This window comes from Peromyscus leucopus, chromosome 17 (assembly GCF_004664715.2).
Source record: "Peromyscus leucopus breed LL Stock chromosome 17, UCI_PerLeu_2.1, whole genome shotgun sequence".
NCBI lineage: Eukaryota > Metazoa > Chordata > Mammalia > Rodentia > Cricetidae > Peromyscus > Peromyscus leucopus.
This window is the reverse complement of record NC_051077.1, coordinates 28,042,855-28,057,728: the sequence shown is the minus strand read 5'-3', so window position 1 is coordinate 28,057,728 and position 14,874 is coordinate 28,042,855. Positions and strand designations below refer to the sequence as shown.

Sequence of the window (14,874 nt, the reverse complement as noted above, 5' to 3'; positions counted from 1 at the left end):
CTGTGGCTTTGAATAAGCATTCATCACTAATGACTTTCTATTATCTCATCCATAAAATAGTCATAAGGATTCATAAGGTTGCCATCAAGATCAAACAAGTTTGGACAGGGTATTATAAATAACAGCAAATAATGTGACAGATTTTTAATAAAATATATAAGGAGGTTTGTAAAAATATCATAATGTAATGTAAAGAAGTACCTAAGACCACCACAAGTCATTAGACAGTATTGATAAAACTAGGGTTCTGATTTAAGTCTAGACAAAGTTTCTAGACATGAAGTTTTGGTGGGTGAGGATCATCATTTCAAAATGCAGGTGAAATTCTAATGAGAGTACTAAAAAAAACATTTTATGTATTTGATAGGTTAAATGCTATATAATACATTCAATTAATATTAGCTAAAACAATAAATCCATTGAAGATAAACTAAGCATGAACAATGAATATTTTGGAATTTTAAGGTTGATCAGCATTTATAGATAATATATATTTTCTTTTCTAAGTTAGTATACAAAGTGATATTTCATTGTATTGTTTCCATACATATATGCCATTTTATTTTGCTGCTGTCCTCAGCTCTCACTACCCGCCCTATATTCTTTTGCTCTTTTTGTTGCTACTTTTTTGAGGCTGGATCTCAAACTCATTATACAGGATGAGACTGAACATTGAACTTCGGTTCTTCCTGCTCCTGCTTCCCACACACAGGAATTGCAGGCGAATGCCACCTTACCCAGTCATCCCCAATTTTCCTTTATCTCCTATTCTCGTCACTGTCGGGATGGAGATCATCCGAAGCCCCATGAAGGCTCTGACTCTGAGGTTGAACCCCTTCTCCACGTTCCCTAGTCTGTCGACACTTTTCCATAACTACCGTTCTCAGTCTACCATCATCAGGGAGACTCTGGCTTCTCAACTCGCTCCTTCCGTTCACAGCAGCTCCTAGGACCCCTCCCCCTCCCCCAAACTTTTGAACTCTCCTAATTTGGGTTCTCAGAACACCAAACACCTCTGTTCACTGTGCTAATCTTTTTTTTTTTTTTTTTTTTTTTTTTTGGTTTTCTTCTGAGACAGGGTGGTTTCTCTGTGTAACAGTCCTGGCTGTCCTGGAATTCACTTTGTAGGCGAGGCTGGCCTTGAACTCACAGGGATCCACCTGCCTCTGCCTCCTGAGTGCAGAGATTAAAGGTGTGCACTGCCACCACCGCCCAGCCACTGTGCTAATTGTATAAATGTATTTCCACACCTCATTGTCACTGATGATGACTGGCTCATCTTTGCTTTCATCTACAATTTGGATGTTTCATTAGGAATTTTTGTACTTCAATTTCAATACTTTTTTTAAAGAATAAACTGTATTAAATATTGTTAATGATGATTGACGAATTCTTCTTGACTCTCTTAAGTTTGCTGAAGGCTACAAAGTTACTACTCTAATCCTAATTCTGGCCCTGCAAGTTTGGCCAGTGAATTCCAGGAACCTTATCCCCAGGGCCTGGACAAGGACAAGTGTAGGAGAGAAACTCAAATCTGTGTAGCCTAAATAATGTCTATGGTTAGTATTTTGCTTTGTAAATTTCGAATAAAAATATTACCTAGTAACACACATAAATTGTCATAATAGTTTTTAAATTTTATTTTCTGTATATATGAATGATTTGCCTGCATGTATGTCTGTGCACCACTGATGTCCCTGGTTAGGGAAGGGAGAGCCAGAAGACAGCATCCGGTCCCTGGAACAAGAGTTACAGATAGTTGTGAGCTGCATCAGGGTCCTAGGAATCAAACCTGGGGTCTTCTAGAAGAGCAACAATTACCCTTAGCTACAGAACCATCTCACCAGTCCCCAGTATATATATAATATATATATATTTTATATATAAGATATTATTGTTAGAAGAATCAAAATGGATAGAATTTCAGCAATCTAAATATTATTGTGTTGCTGTTTGTTTATTTGCTTGTAGCAGGGTCTCATTCTATAATCCAGGATAGCCTGGAACTCACTATGCTTTGTCTCAACTCAAAATCTTCCCTACAGTCTCAGCCACCCAGATGCTGGGTTTACAAGTATGACCTACCAAACCTGGAAAAAAATATTATTTAATGCACTCTCCCCTTGTGGGTAGAATTTCAAAAGATAGCCTGCTTTTCTTCTGTGGTTTAATTACTTACCTAACTCATTTTGTAGAAACCCAAGTTCCCATAAACAAAGTTTATGTGACGCCAGATGACTTCGTTCATTTAGTGTTACTTTAGGGTATGGAGAGGGACTTGGCAAGGAAAGCTAAATTGTATTGGGATCAAAAATAATGGATGCGTGTGGAGGAGTATGGACTGGAATGGCAGACTGTCCTCAGGTGCTATCTGTGGCTCCCTAGGCACAGCCTCACCCTGATCCAAACCCGAGGGCCAACAAAGTCCTGTAAAGGGAGGTTACATATTAATCTGGTTTGTCCAGTGCCTTGCAGCTGAGAGTAAGGATGTGATAACAAAAGGGTGTGGCCCCTGCTCTGAATGATTAGGTTGAAGAAAGGCTTTCTGCTTTCTCCTTGACGTTGTATTTGTTATTGAAACCTAAACAATAACTGGGGGGAAACATAATCACTATGTAACCAAGGCTGGCTTCAACTACTAACATTTTTTTTTAAAGATTTATTTATTTATTGTGTATACAGAAGAGGGCGCCAGATCTCATTACAGATGGTTGTGAGCCACCATGTGGTTGCTGGGAATTGAACTCAGGACCTCTAGAAGAGCAGCAGTCAGTGCTCTTAACCTCTGAGCCATCTCTCCAGCCCATACTAACATTTTTATCATATGAACACAGAGAGAGAGAGAGAGAGAGAGAGAGAGAGAGAGAGAGAGAGAGAGAGAGAGAGAGAGGTTGATGCAAACTTGGCTTGAGAACTTGTTGAGGATTTGTCTATGCCCTTTCTTTAAAAAAAAAAACTTATTTATCTTTATTTTATGTGCATTGGTGTATGCATGTATGTCTGTGTGAGGGTGTCAGATCTTAGAGTTACAGACAGTTGTTAGCTGCCATGTGGGTGCTGGGAATTGAACCCAGCGTTCTCTGGTAGAGCAGTTGGTGCTCTTAACCACTGAGCCATCACTCCAAACCCTGTCTATGCCCTTTCTAAAAAGCCACAGTGCGGTACAGTAGAAACCAGAAGGAAACTAGTTCCTTATTCTCCCTTCAGACAGACATTCCCCTCAAAGGACCCGCTCCGGAGAGAAGGAAGATTTATCCAATTTCCATTCAGACGCTTAGCGGAAAAGCCTTCATAAAGTAATAGTCTATTTCGCCGGTCGAAATTCTTCCCTTTTCAGTCTCACAATTAAATTTTATTCAGAGAGAAGCAAGCAAACTAGAATGAATGAATGCCTCCTCCCCGATAAGGAAATCACAGAAAAGCTTCAGGTTAAATTAAATGTAAGAGGTTCTTAAATATTGACTTGGTTTTTGTTTTAATGGTGCCGGTGTATTTATACGAACCATTAAATTTCACTAGACCGTAGTCAGTGGTGAACGCTGGTTGATCCATGCTCTCAAAGTGACTTGTGTTGCTTTGCGGGATTTCCAACAGTCACATTAATAAAGCAGAAAAAAAATTTAAGGCGGCTAAAGCCGGGGTTGGGAGAGGCCGGGATCCAGAGCGGACATGGGACAAGAGTGCAAAAGAAAGTTTTGGATGTGTGTTTAGGAGGTGAGAAACTGCATTCAATGGTAATAAAAAGCATAAATTTGGTTACATGTGTGTCATGAGTTCGTAGACAGGTCCTGAGAATTTACTGTGTCTTCAGGCTAGGCGATCTGGATTCCGCAGAGGAGTTTGCCTGTCTGGAGCTGGATCCACCTCGCCCAGCCCTCTCATGCTGACCCCACCCTAGACCCAGTACCCAGGGCTAACTCCGGGTGGTCCACCTGCAGGCCCGGGGCCACGCCCTCTGCCACGCCCACTTCCACCAGGAGTGCTTCTCCTAGGGAATTCAGCCTACTGAAGGCTTAGGTGTGGCCAGAACAGAGCATGTCCTAAAGGGGGAAGGGCCCAAGTAGCCTAGATACCAGATACTAGTAGCCTAGATACTAGCAGTGGAAATCTATACGAGGCCGCATAGATTTCCACTGCTGTTCCAGTACGAGTGACAATTTCTTCTTGGGATTTCAGAAAGGAAACGGAGTAGGAAATATCAGAGCGCATCGCAGGGGTGCTAGGTAAGTCTGGCTTCGTGAAATGCTGGGGTGTTTTGTCTGCTTTTCTGCTAAGGGGAAAGGGAAGAGGGGAGGGTTTGAAAAACACCAAAGCAGAGTTTTGACGTTGGCCAATTGGTGATGAGTGAGGCTTGGCAACGACAATGCTGCTTGCTTTCAGATTGCTTCGGTCGCCGGGCATTCTTGAGCCACTGGCCACCAACTTTTCAGACAGATTGAGGAGCAAAGTAGGTACACATTAAAGAAGGCGGGATTCTGATTGGAATCTCCTCGAAGCTGCATTTTAAATTTGGCTTCAGATTTTCATGAGCTTTGTTTCATCGAAATATTTGGCTAGGACTGTTTTATATTAAAATATTTAAATTATTGTGGCAACAGGACACCTATCTTTCTCTTTCCACTTATCTGTAAATGTCGCTAGATTTGCTTCAGGAAAAAGAAAATAGGACAACTTGTTTTATTGTTTTTCCTTAGCTCGTTTTCCAATTTCCTCACCCCGTTTTCCAATCCAGCAGCAAAGAGTTTTCTCACCCCTCTGTGCATTCCAGATCTTGGTTCTCAAATTACCCCAGGAGATCTCTTTTTCGCTCTTGTCTCTCAATAGTAGATCCATAGTAATCCGGTTAATGTAAACTCGAGCCTGCTGCTCCTTTGCAAACTTGTAGCGGTTTTCTTTGGTGCAAATAACTTTACAAGAATCCCCAACCTCTTCCGCGCCTGGACTCGGACCACATTTCTGGCCGCCCCTGTTCTACAAGAATTACGGTTTCAGCCAAGGGACGGTGGCGCACGCCTTTAAACCGTGCACGGGAGCAGAAGCAGGAGGATGTCTGTGCGTTCAAAGGCAGCTGGGTTTACAGAGCAAGTTCCAGGACGGCCAGGGCTACACAGAGAAACCCTATCTCAAAAAAAACAAAGAGGGAAGAAAGTGGTAAAAAAGAAAAGAAAAAAGAATCACGTACGGCTTCTGTGGTAAATATGGCTTCCTCCTGTAGTAAATATGGCTGCCTCCTGTACGGAAATCTGTACCCTGGATTACTTTATTTCCTGATATCCCGAATCAAATCCCCTTTTCCAGTGAGTGCACATTGCTTGCTAAAGCGGACTTTGGGGGATCTACTCTCACCTCTCTTCCAGGGGACTAGCACTTCTTCTTTGGGGGTCGCGGGGAGCTTTCCTGGATGGTCCTTACAAAGATGGCTCCCCTCCGCTAGGCTGTCTCTCCTACTCAATAGACCTCTGAGGTATTTGTCTCTATCAGAAACTGTTTTGTTAATTTACTCTTTACCTTTGGTGTTCTCCACATTATGAAAGCGCGTCTCTATGTTAACTGTGGACTTTGGGTCTTTTTTTTTTCTTTTTTATACTGAGCTCCTGGAACAATGTCAGATTATTGAAGTATTTCCATTAGGAAATGAAGCATTGGTTTTTATCGCATGCCGTTAGATTTTGTCTTTATCTGTATTTGCCGGTAAGCATTTTGTATGATTTTTGACTAATTAGAAGCTATTGGCCGTGCTTGGTGGCACATTTCTGTAATCCCAGAACTTGGAAAGTAGGGCAGGAGATCATGAGTTCAAGCCAGTCTCTACTACATAGTGACAACTTAAAAAAAAAAAAATCACCATCTTAACTTTTTACCATTCTCACAAGGTTGCATATTGGGTAGGGATAGCAAAATGCTCAAATATCTGATAAAACAATCTAATGAAAAAAGTAGATGCTAGATTTAGATGGTAATATTTTAGTCATAAAATATGTATCTCTTTGACTTTTGATCTGTTAGGAAATATTCTATCTAAATAGCATTTGTAAGCAACTCTTGAAAAATATTCGTTAAAGTGTCTTAAAGTTCTGAATAAATGCTTAGTAAATTAATTTTTTGAAGGTTTCTTAATCAGACCTCACCAGAACTATAGTTAATGCATATTCATAAACTCATTTCCGTAGAGAAATGGACTAAGCTTGGACACATGACAAAGAAGACAGACTTTCGCTCTCGATTGTGTGAATGTCCAGTCCAGCCAGTAGGTAAGACTAAATTATTTTACAGACAATACCAAGGACTTGAGAAGAACATGCAGTGGACGAGAGGGGTGCCTTATTCTAGGGAGAGCTTATTATGGTTGATTGATTAAAATTGGCAGAATTAAAACAGCCAGGTGTTCATAGCCTGTGACCCCAGCACTCAAGGAGATTGGGAGTTCATGATCATCCTTGGCTACATAGCAAGTTTGAGGCTCACCTGGAAAAAACAAAGCCCCAACTTTTTAAAAAAACAAAACTGTGTGGGGAAGGTACCTGTCAGCTGTCTGGCTTTGTCTTTGCCCCTCTTGGCCAGCCTAACAGAAGTGCCCAGCCAGCCTGCTCCTCTCAGCACATGTGTGACAATGGGTCCTGATGTCTGCCTTGTATCCCTGCATTAGGTGGGTTGTGGTGGAGACAGAATCCAATTCTTGCTTGTGGGAGTCCTGGGAGCGTCCTTGCTGTCAGATATGGATATTAAATGGAATAACTGCTCCAGGACTCCTATAAGCTATAAAGGGACATTTTCAGTTTCTATTTATTTTTGAAGTTTCTCTCCTTTCATTTTTATATTTAGTGTATTTAGTGTGCACGCACTTGTGTTTAGGTGTACTGAAGTACAAATGGAAGTCAGAGTCCGTTCTCTCGACCACGTGTCACTGGGAGTAAGTGTGTCACTGGCACACGTGGCTTTTCCTACAGAGCCTTCTTACTGGCCAGCTCTATTATTGAGGTCGTTTTTTTGTTTGTCTCTTAGACTCCTGTAGCTTGGACTCCTGTATCATAAATATTTTAGGCCCAGCTCCTAAAAATTAGAAATTTAGAAATACCACTAGACCTCACCAGCACATGCTCGGGAATGTTGTTAACCTTGTCCCCCTGAATGCATTACTTCATGTTTTCAAACACATTCCTGGGTGTTGCTGACCTTGCCATGTGATTATTACACTGATTCCTGGTGGGTTTGACCATGCAAACATTGATAAGCATTTTTGGACTAAAGTGCCTATGGTTAAACTCTTTAAGCAAGGGAGAACTAGGAGAAAGAGAATGATAAGAGATAAGCTTGGAGTTATTTTAGACGAACTCATTGAGAGAAACAGCTTTTGTATACCAGCTACGATTTTTCCTCAGTCATGTGATCAGTTTTAAATGAAATAAAGAATAGGTGTGTATATGGAAGGTACTCTTGCTCTAGCAGTTGAAGTGCACTTTTTTGTTTTGATATATTCTTTTTGCCAAAAGTGAGTGGCCATGTCTGCGTTGAGATTTTTTTTTTTATTATTAAACATGGTCATTTTAAAGTAGTTTTAAGCTGTTAATAATCATCCCGCAGCTTTCACATTTGCCCTTATTCAAAGAGCATTTTAATTTCGGCTCCTACAGCAAGACGTTCAGAACAATGAAAACATCTTTATCAGATGTGCAGTTTGAACATTAAGCAAAAGCAGATAGAAATTACAACAATAAACATTTATGTTGCAACTTTAAATGGTCTTGCTTTTTAGATTTGGTTTTATTGCTCTTGGTTTGGGGGGCTTGTTTGTTTATCTTTTTTTAATAATGGGAAAATAAAAAGCCAAATTATCCTGTGACTTTATTATGCCTTAAAGTCACAAGACATGGATTCCATAGATTTCTTGTTTGTTGTTTGTTTGTTTGTTTGTTTGTTTGTTTGTTTATTATTTATTTGGACCTTTGAGAATCTTCTAGAAAATAGGACAGCAAACTGCAGTCCAGGAACGAAATCTTGCCTCTCCCTATTTTATTGTAACAACATCCTCATTCCTTTTACTCTCTGAAATTGCTCCTCACCTCAACAAGGCTGAATAGTTTAGACAGACACATGGGGCCTACCCAGCCTATAACTGGCTCTGTAATAAATAATAATAGTGATAATAAGAGTAAGAATAGCTACTGTCCCTATCCCACTTAAAGGAGCAGGATCCAGTATAGAGTGAGTGAAAAGATAGAAGATAGCACTAACCCACATGTGTGCCCAGCATTTACTGTGTGCCATGGACTGTGCCACGCACCTTACAAGCATCATTCCATTTCCTGTTTTGCAGCTCTTACATAGGAAAGAAAGCAGGACTGTCACACACTGTGGCCTCCAAGTTTTTCCATTCAACTGCAACTGACCAAATAGTAGGTTTGCCTAAGTATTTTTTTTCATAGACCACCACCACACCTTTATTCTTTTTTTCTGCAAGGAACTTAACAGGGCATTTATCTCAGCCCTCTGTTTCCTGTGAGATGCCGTTAACCAGACACATCTCCACATCCCCTGTGAGTGAGACAGGCATCGTTCAAGCCTTCAGACCGCCAGGAGGCAGTCGGCCACTTGTGGTTCTTGGCAGAAATTTTTGTCTGCACGTGCTGTGGTTGCTTCTCATCTTTCTTCAGACCATGAGACCAAGATTCCTTAGGACCTAGAGGACCCTTGGCATTTTCCTAAGTATTCTGTTTAAAATTGCAAACTTAAACTTTCTGCAAGTGCCTTTATTGTATTTCCTGCCGTTCTTTGCAACTGAATAGTGTTTGGCATGCATTGCTTATTTTGTTTTTATTTATTTTGAGGCAGGGTTTCATGTAGCCTATCCTGGGCTCTAACTATGTAGTTGAGGATGACCTTGAACTTCTGACACCCTGCCTCTTCCAAGTATAGTGTTCCAAGCCTATACTATTACCACAGTCCTTTTATGCTGTGCTGGGGATTGTACGAGGGGCTTTGTGCACTCTAGATGAGCATTCTACCAACTGAGCCAAATCCCCAGTCCACATTGGTTATTTTATATGCTTATTAAAGATTCTGCTCCGCTGGCTGGAGGAATGCTCAGGTTAAGAGCACTGGTTGCTCTTCCAGAGGTCCTGAGTTCAATTCCCCAGCAACCACATGGTGGCTCACAACCATCTGTAATGAGATCTGGAGCCCTCTTCTGGCCTGCAGACATACATGCAGGCAGAACACTGTATACATAATAAATAAATACATCTTAAAAAAAAAAAAAAAAAAAACGGCAGTGGTGGCACACCCCTTTGATCCCAGTACTCGGGAGGCAGATCCAGCAGAGCCCTGTGATGTTCGAGGCCAGCCTGGTCTACAGAGCGAGATCCAGGAAAGGCGCAAAACACAGAGAAACCCTGTCTTGAAAAACAACAACAACAAAAAAGATTCTACTACATAAAGGCATGGATTTTTGTATGTTAATTTACTGATGTGTCATGAACAATACAGACTAGAGTAGGGGTGACACTCTACTGAGTGCTCAGTACTGGCAGTGAGGTCATGTGACATGCTGGAGAGTTCCAGTCATGGAGGTGTGTTCAGGGTCACAATTGGTTTTCTTTTAGTTTTGTTAGTGTAAGTTAGTCACTGTTTTTGCAAAGTGAATTTTAACCTTTTTTTTTCTTTCTTTATTCTTTTCTCTTACAATATATCCTGACTCCAGTGTCCTGTCCTCCACTTCTCACAGTCCCCCTGCCCACTCATGCCTCTGCCGTACCCCCGACCACCTGCTCCCCCTTTCCCTTCAGAAAGGAGCTGGCCTCCCATGGATATCAACAAACAGGCAAAGCAAGATTCGAACCCTCGTATTAAAGCTGGACAAGGGACTGGAGAGATGGCTCAGAGGTTAAGGGCACTGGCTGCACTTCCAGAGATCCCAGCAATCTCATGGTGGCTCACAACCATCTATAATAACATCTGGTGCCGTCTTCTGGCATGCAGGCGCACATGCAGGCAGAACACTGTATATATGTAATAAAAGCTGGATGAGGCAACCCAGTAGGACAAAAAGTATCCCAAGAGCAGACAAAAGAGTTAAAGACCCCTTCACTCCCAGTGTAGGAGTCCCACAATAACCCCAAGCTAAACAGCCATATATGCAGAGGACCTGCAGACCCATACAGGCTCCATGATCCAGCTGAGTCCCTGTGGACCCCATGAATCCTGATTAGCTGATTCTGTGGGCCATGTTCTCCTGATGTTCTTGACCCCTCTTGACTCCTACAATCCTTCCTCCCCCTGTCCTGCAGGATTCCCAGAGCTCACCACTAATGTTTGGCTGTGGGTCTCTACATCTGCTCCCATCAGCTGCCAGGGGAAACCTCCGATATTTGAGCTTGGTATCATTAAAAATCATTTCATTGATTTTTGTTTTGTTTTTTTTGCCAGTCCTGTTTCTACTGCTGGACTATCCAACTTCCAATTCCTGGCCATCCAGGAAGTGTCTTGAGCATGGGCCCCAGGTTAGACCAGTCACTGGTTGGCCACTCCCATAAGTTCTGAGTCACCATTTCCCCAGCATATCTTGCAGGCAAGACAAGTTATAAGGTCAGAGTTTTGGTGGTTGGGTTGGTGTCCTGTCCCACCACTGGAAGCCTTCCCTGGTTATAGAAGATATCTGGTTCAGGCTCCATATCCCCAGTTACTAGGGGTCCTCACTAGGGTCACCCTCGTAGATTTCAGGGAGTTTCCTCTGCACCAGGTTTCCACATTGCCCCCCAAGACTCCCCCCCCATTCCAGACATCTCTCCCAGTACTCTCTCTCTCCAACCCTCCTTCCCTCATGTGATCCCTCCTATTCCATCCCCACCTGCAAAATCTATTCTCTTTCCCCTTCCCAGGGAGATCCAGTCATCCGTCCCTCACTTGAGACTTCCTTGTTACTTATCCTGTCTCGGTCTGTGGGTTGGAACATGATTATTGTTTGCTTTACAGCTATTATTTACAAGTGCATACATATCATGTCTGTCTTTCTGGGTCTGTGTTGCCTCTCACTCAGGATGATGTTTTTCTAGTTCCATCCATTTGACTGAAAAGTTCATGATGGGTTTTTTTGTTGTTGATTTTTTTTGTTTGTTTTGTTTTGTTGTGTGTGTGTGTGGTGTGTGTGTGTGTGTGTGTGTGTGTGTGCGCATGCATGTGTGTGAGCGCGCGCGAGCGCTTCATTTGGTTTTTGTTTTTGTTTTTTTTCAAGACAGAGTTAGCTCTGGCTGTCATGGAACTCGATTTCTATACCAGCTGGCCTTGAATTCACAGAGATTTAGGTCCTTGCCTCTTCCTCCCAAGTGTTGGGATTAAAGGCAATGTCACTTTTTTTAAACAGCTGAGTAGTACTCTGTTGTGTAAATGTGCCACATTTTCTTTACCCATTCTTAGGTAGAGGGCATCTAGTCTGTTTCTAGTTTCTGACTGTTATGAATTAAGCTGCTATGAACATAGTTGAGCAAGTATCCTTGCGGTAGGATGCTTTTGGGTATATGCCCAAGAGTGATATAGCTGGGTCTTGCGGTAGATTGATTTGCAATTTTCTGAAAAACCACCATATTGATTTCCAAAGTGGCTGTACAAGTTTGCACTCCCACCAGCAGTGGAGGAGCTGTCCCCTTGCTCCACATCTTCTCCAATATAGGAGAAGATGTCACTTGTGTTACTGATCTTAGCCATTCTGACAGGTGTAAGATGGTATCTCAGAGTCATTTTGATTTGCATTTCCCAGATGGGTTAAGATTATTGAAGATTTCTTTGTTTTAATGTGTTTCTCAGCCATTTGAGATTCCCCTATTTCTTTTTTTTGCGGGGAGGGGGGTTTGAGACAGGGTTTCTCTGTGTAGCTTTGCACCTTTCCTGGAACTCGCTTTGGAGACCAGGCTAGCCTCGAACTCACAGAGATCCACCGGCCTCTGCCTCCCGAGTGCTGGGATTAAAGGCGTGCACCACCACCGCCTGCCCCCCTCTTTTTTTTAAAGATTTATTAATTATTATTTATAGTATGTATTCTGCCTGCATGCGTCCCTGCAGGCCAGAAGAGGGCACCAGATCCCACTACAAGTGGTTGTGAGCCACCATGTGGTTGCTGGGAATTGAACTCAGGATCTCTGGAAGAGCACTGGGTGCTCTTAACCACTGAGCCATCTCTCCAGTCCGAGATTCCCCTATTTCAAATTCTCTGTTTATATCTGTACCCCATTTTTAAATTTTGATTGATTTATTGATGTCTAGTTTCTTGAGTTCTTTGTAGATTTTAGATATTAGCCCTCCATAGGATGAGGTGAAAATCTTTTCCCGTTCTGTAGGTTACCATTTTGTCCCATTGATGTTGTGCTTTGCCTTACAGAAGCTTTTCAGTTTCATGAGGTCCCATTTATTATGTTGATCTTCTTGCCTGCCACTATCGGTGATCTGTTTAGAAGTGGTCTCCTGTGCCAGTGCATTCAAGGCCATCCCCACTTTCTCTTCTATAAGGTTCAGTGTATCTGGTTTTATGTTGAGGTCTTTGTTCCACTTGGACTTGAATTTTGGGCATAGTGGTAAATATTGATCTATTTGCATTTTTCTACATGCAAACATCAAGTTAGACCAGCATCATTTGTTGAAGATACTTCTTTTTTCAATTGTATATTTCTGTTTTTTTTTTTTAATCAAAAATCAAGTGTTCATAGGTGCATGGATTTACCTCTCTAGGTCTTTGATTCTATTCCATTGATCCACCTATCTATTTTTATGCCAATACCATATAACCTTTATTACTATAGCTCTGTAGTACAGATGGAAATCAGGGATGGTGATACCTCCAGAAGTTTGTTTGTTTGTTTTTAATTGTTCATTATTATTTTAGCTACCTTTGGTTTCCTGTTTTTCCATATGAAATTGAATGTTGTCCTTTCAATTTCTGTGAAGAATTCTATTGGGATTTGAATGGAGATTGCATTGATTCTGTAGATTACCTTTAGTAGGACGGCCATTTTTACTATGTTAATCCTACCAGTCCATGAGCATAAGAGACTTTTCCATCTTCTGATATCATCTTCAATTTCTTTCTTCAAAGACTTGAAGTGTTTGTCATACAAGTGTTTCACTTGCTTGCTTAGGTTACCTCAAGATATTTTATATTGTTTGTGGCTATTATGAAGGGTTTTGTTTCCCTGATTTCTTTCAGTCTGCTTGCCATTTGTATGTAGGGGGGCTACTAATTTTTCTTTTAATTTTAGTTAATCTTGTATCCCACCACTTTGCTGAAGGTATTTATCAGCTGTAGGTAGAATATTTGGGGTCACTTGTGTGTGTGTGTGTGTGTGTGTGTGTAGACAGAGACAGAGAGAGAGAGAGAGAGAGAGAGAGAGACAGAGAGAGACAGAGAGAGAGAGAGAGAGAGAGAAAGCATGTGCTTGAATGTGTGGCTCACTCATGGAGGTCAGAGGACCATCTATGGGAGTTGGTCCTTTCCTACTGTGACTCCCAGGATTAAACTATGGTGAGTGGCCAGCAACTTCTTGCTGAGCCATCCCACTATCTATATACACCATTTACTGAAGTCATTTTCTTACAGTAGCTCTAGTATTGGAATATATTTTAACTTTAGGTTCTTATCTAAGGCAGGTGTTTGCTGGGGTGATTAACATTCATCATTCAAGAAGGGAGCAGTCCAGACAACATGAAAGAGCAAATGAAGAAAATGGCAGAGACGAGTGGCCAGAAAGGCCAGGGCGAAGGAGCCCTCCTCGGTAGAGCGAACGCAGAACGAGAGGAGGCGAGGCAAGACCAGAAGACAAGAGGGGAACCTCTCCACGTCACATACACCATCCACGAAGAAGACATGTACCGTGAGACAAACCCCGAGACTGAGGAAGACGACTTCCCCGACGGTTACATAGAGTGCATCATTAGAGGTGAGTTTTCTGAACCTATTTTGGAAGAGGATTTACTTTTTAAAGCCTTCGAAAACCTAGAGGAAGCCGAACAAGACCTTTCTCGCCATATCCTCGAAGCAAGTTCGCTTCTTGAAAGTTCTTTGAATACGTGACGAAAAACAAAAGAAAGCGAGGCCAAGCAAGAGCAGCCTCAACAGAAGGTTGGAGCCAACTCAGCACTGGGATGTACCACGTACACGACTAACCCGGAGCTCCCTGTTGAAAAAATATCGGAAGCTGATTTATCAGATCATAAGCAGCTTGCGGGATTTACTGGGGAGGAGCCGAAGGGTGGTGAATACTGTGGTCCTATTGATGAGTGCCCTCAGACTGGTTGCAAGAAAAAGCTGAAGAATAAGACTGCCCTGAGGAAGCACCTGCTGATTCACGGTCCCGACAGCACGCGTGTGCCGAGTGCGGGAAAGCTTTTACAGAGGGCTCGAAAACTAAAGCGACACCTTCTGGTTCATAGTGGAGAGAGGCCATTTCAGTGCACCTTCGAAGGGTGCGGGAAGCGCTTCTCGTGGACTTCAACTTGCGCACCCATATCCGCATCCACACTGGTGAGAAGCCCTTCGTGTGCCCTTTGACGGCTGCCAGAGGAGCTTTATTCAGTCAAACAACCTGAAACTTCACATCCTCATCCATGCAAAGGCAGGGAAGAAATGCTGAAACCAAGACAGACTGTCCTTAGGCTGGGACCTTTGAACCGATGAGTCAATGGGGTATATGTCCACTTTGGATTATTGCTTGAAGGGAGTGACAGCTAAGATAAATTTGCAACTTAGAAAGCATACTTTCTTTTTTAGGCTTCATCATACCATTTTAAGAACATTTTAATATTCCAAGGTGTAGATCCAACAGAAAAGTCAATGATGAAGTCACTTCAAAAGCATAATCTTCAATATATGTGCTGCATTATTGCATGTGAGGA

At 42.1% G+C, this 14,874-nt stretch overlaps 1 protein-coding gene across 1 annotated transcript; it reads left to right on the top strand.

The window, feature by feature from the left end:
• The first annotated feature begins 13,651 nt into the window (after positions 1-13,651).
• Positions 13,652-14,612, top strand: Zfp42 (ZFP42 zinc finger protein). The gene is given in 6 exon segments (XM_037211570.1): positions 13,652-14,116; positions 14,198-14,333; positions 14,336-14,382; positions 14,384-14,462; positions 14,465-14,524; positions 14,527-14,612. Coding segments are annotated over 6 exon segments (840 nt in total). The 5' UTR covers positions 13,652-13,684.
• The last annotated feature ends 262 nt before the right edge of the window (positions 14,613-14,874 follow it).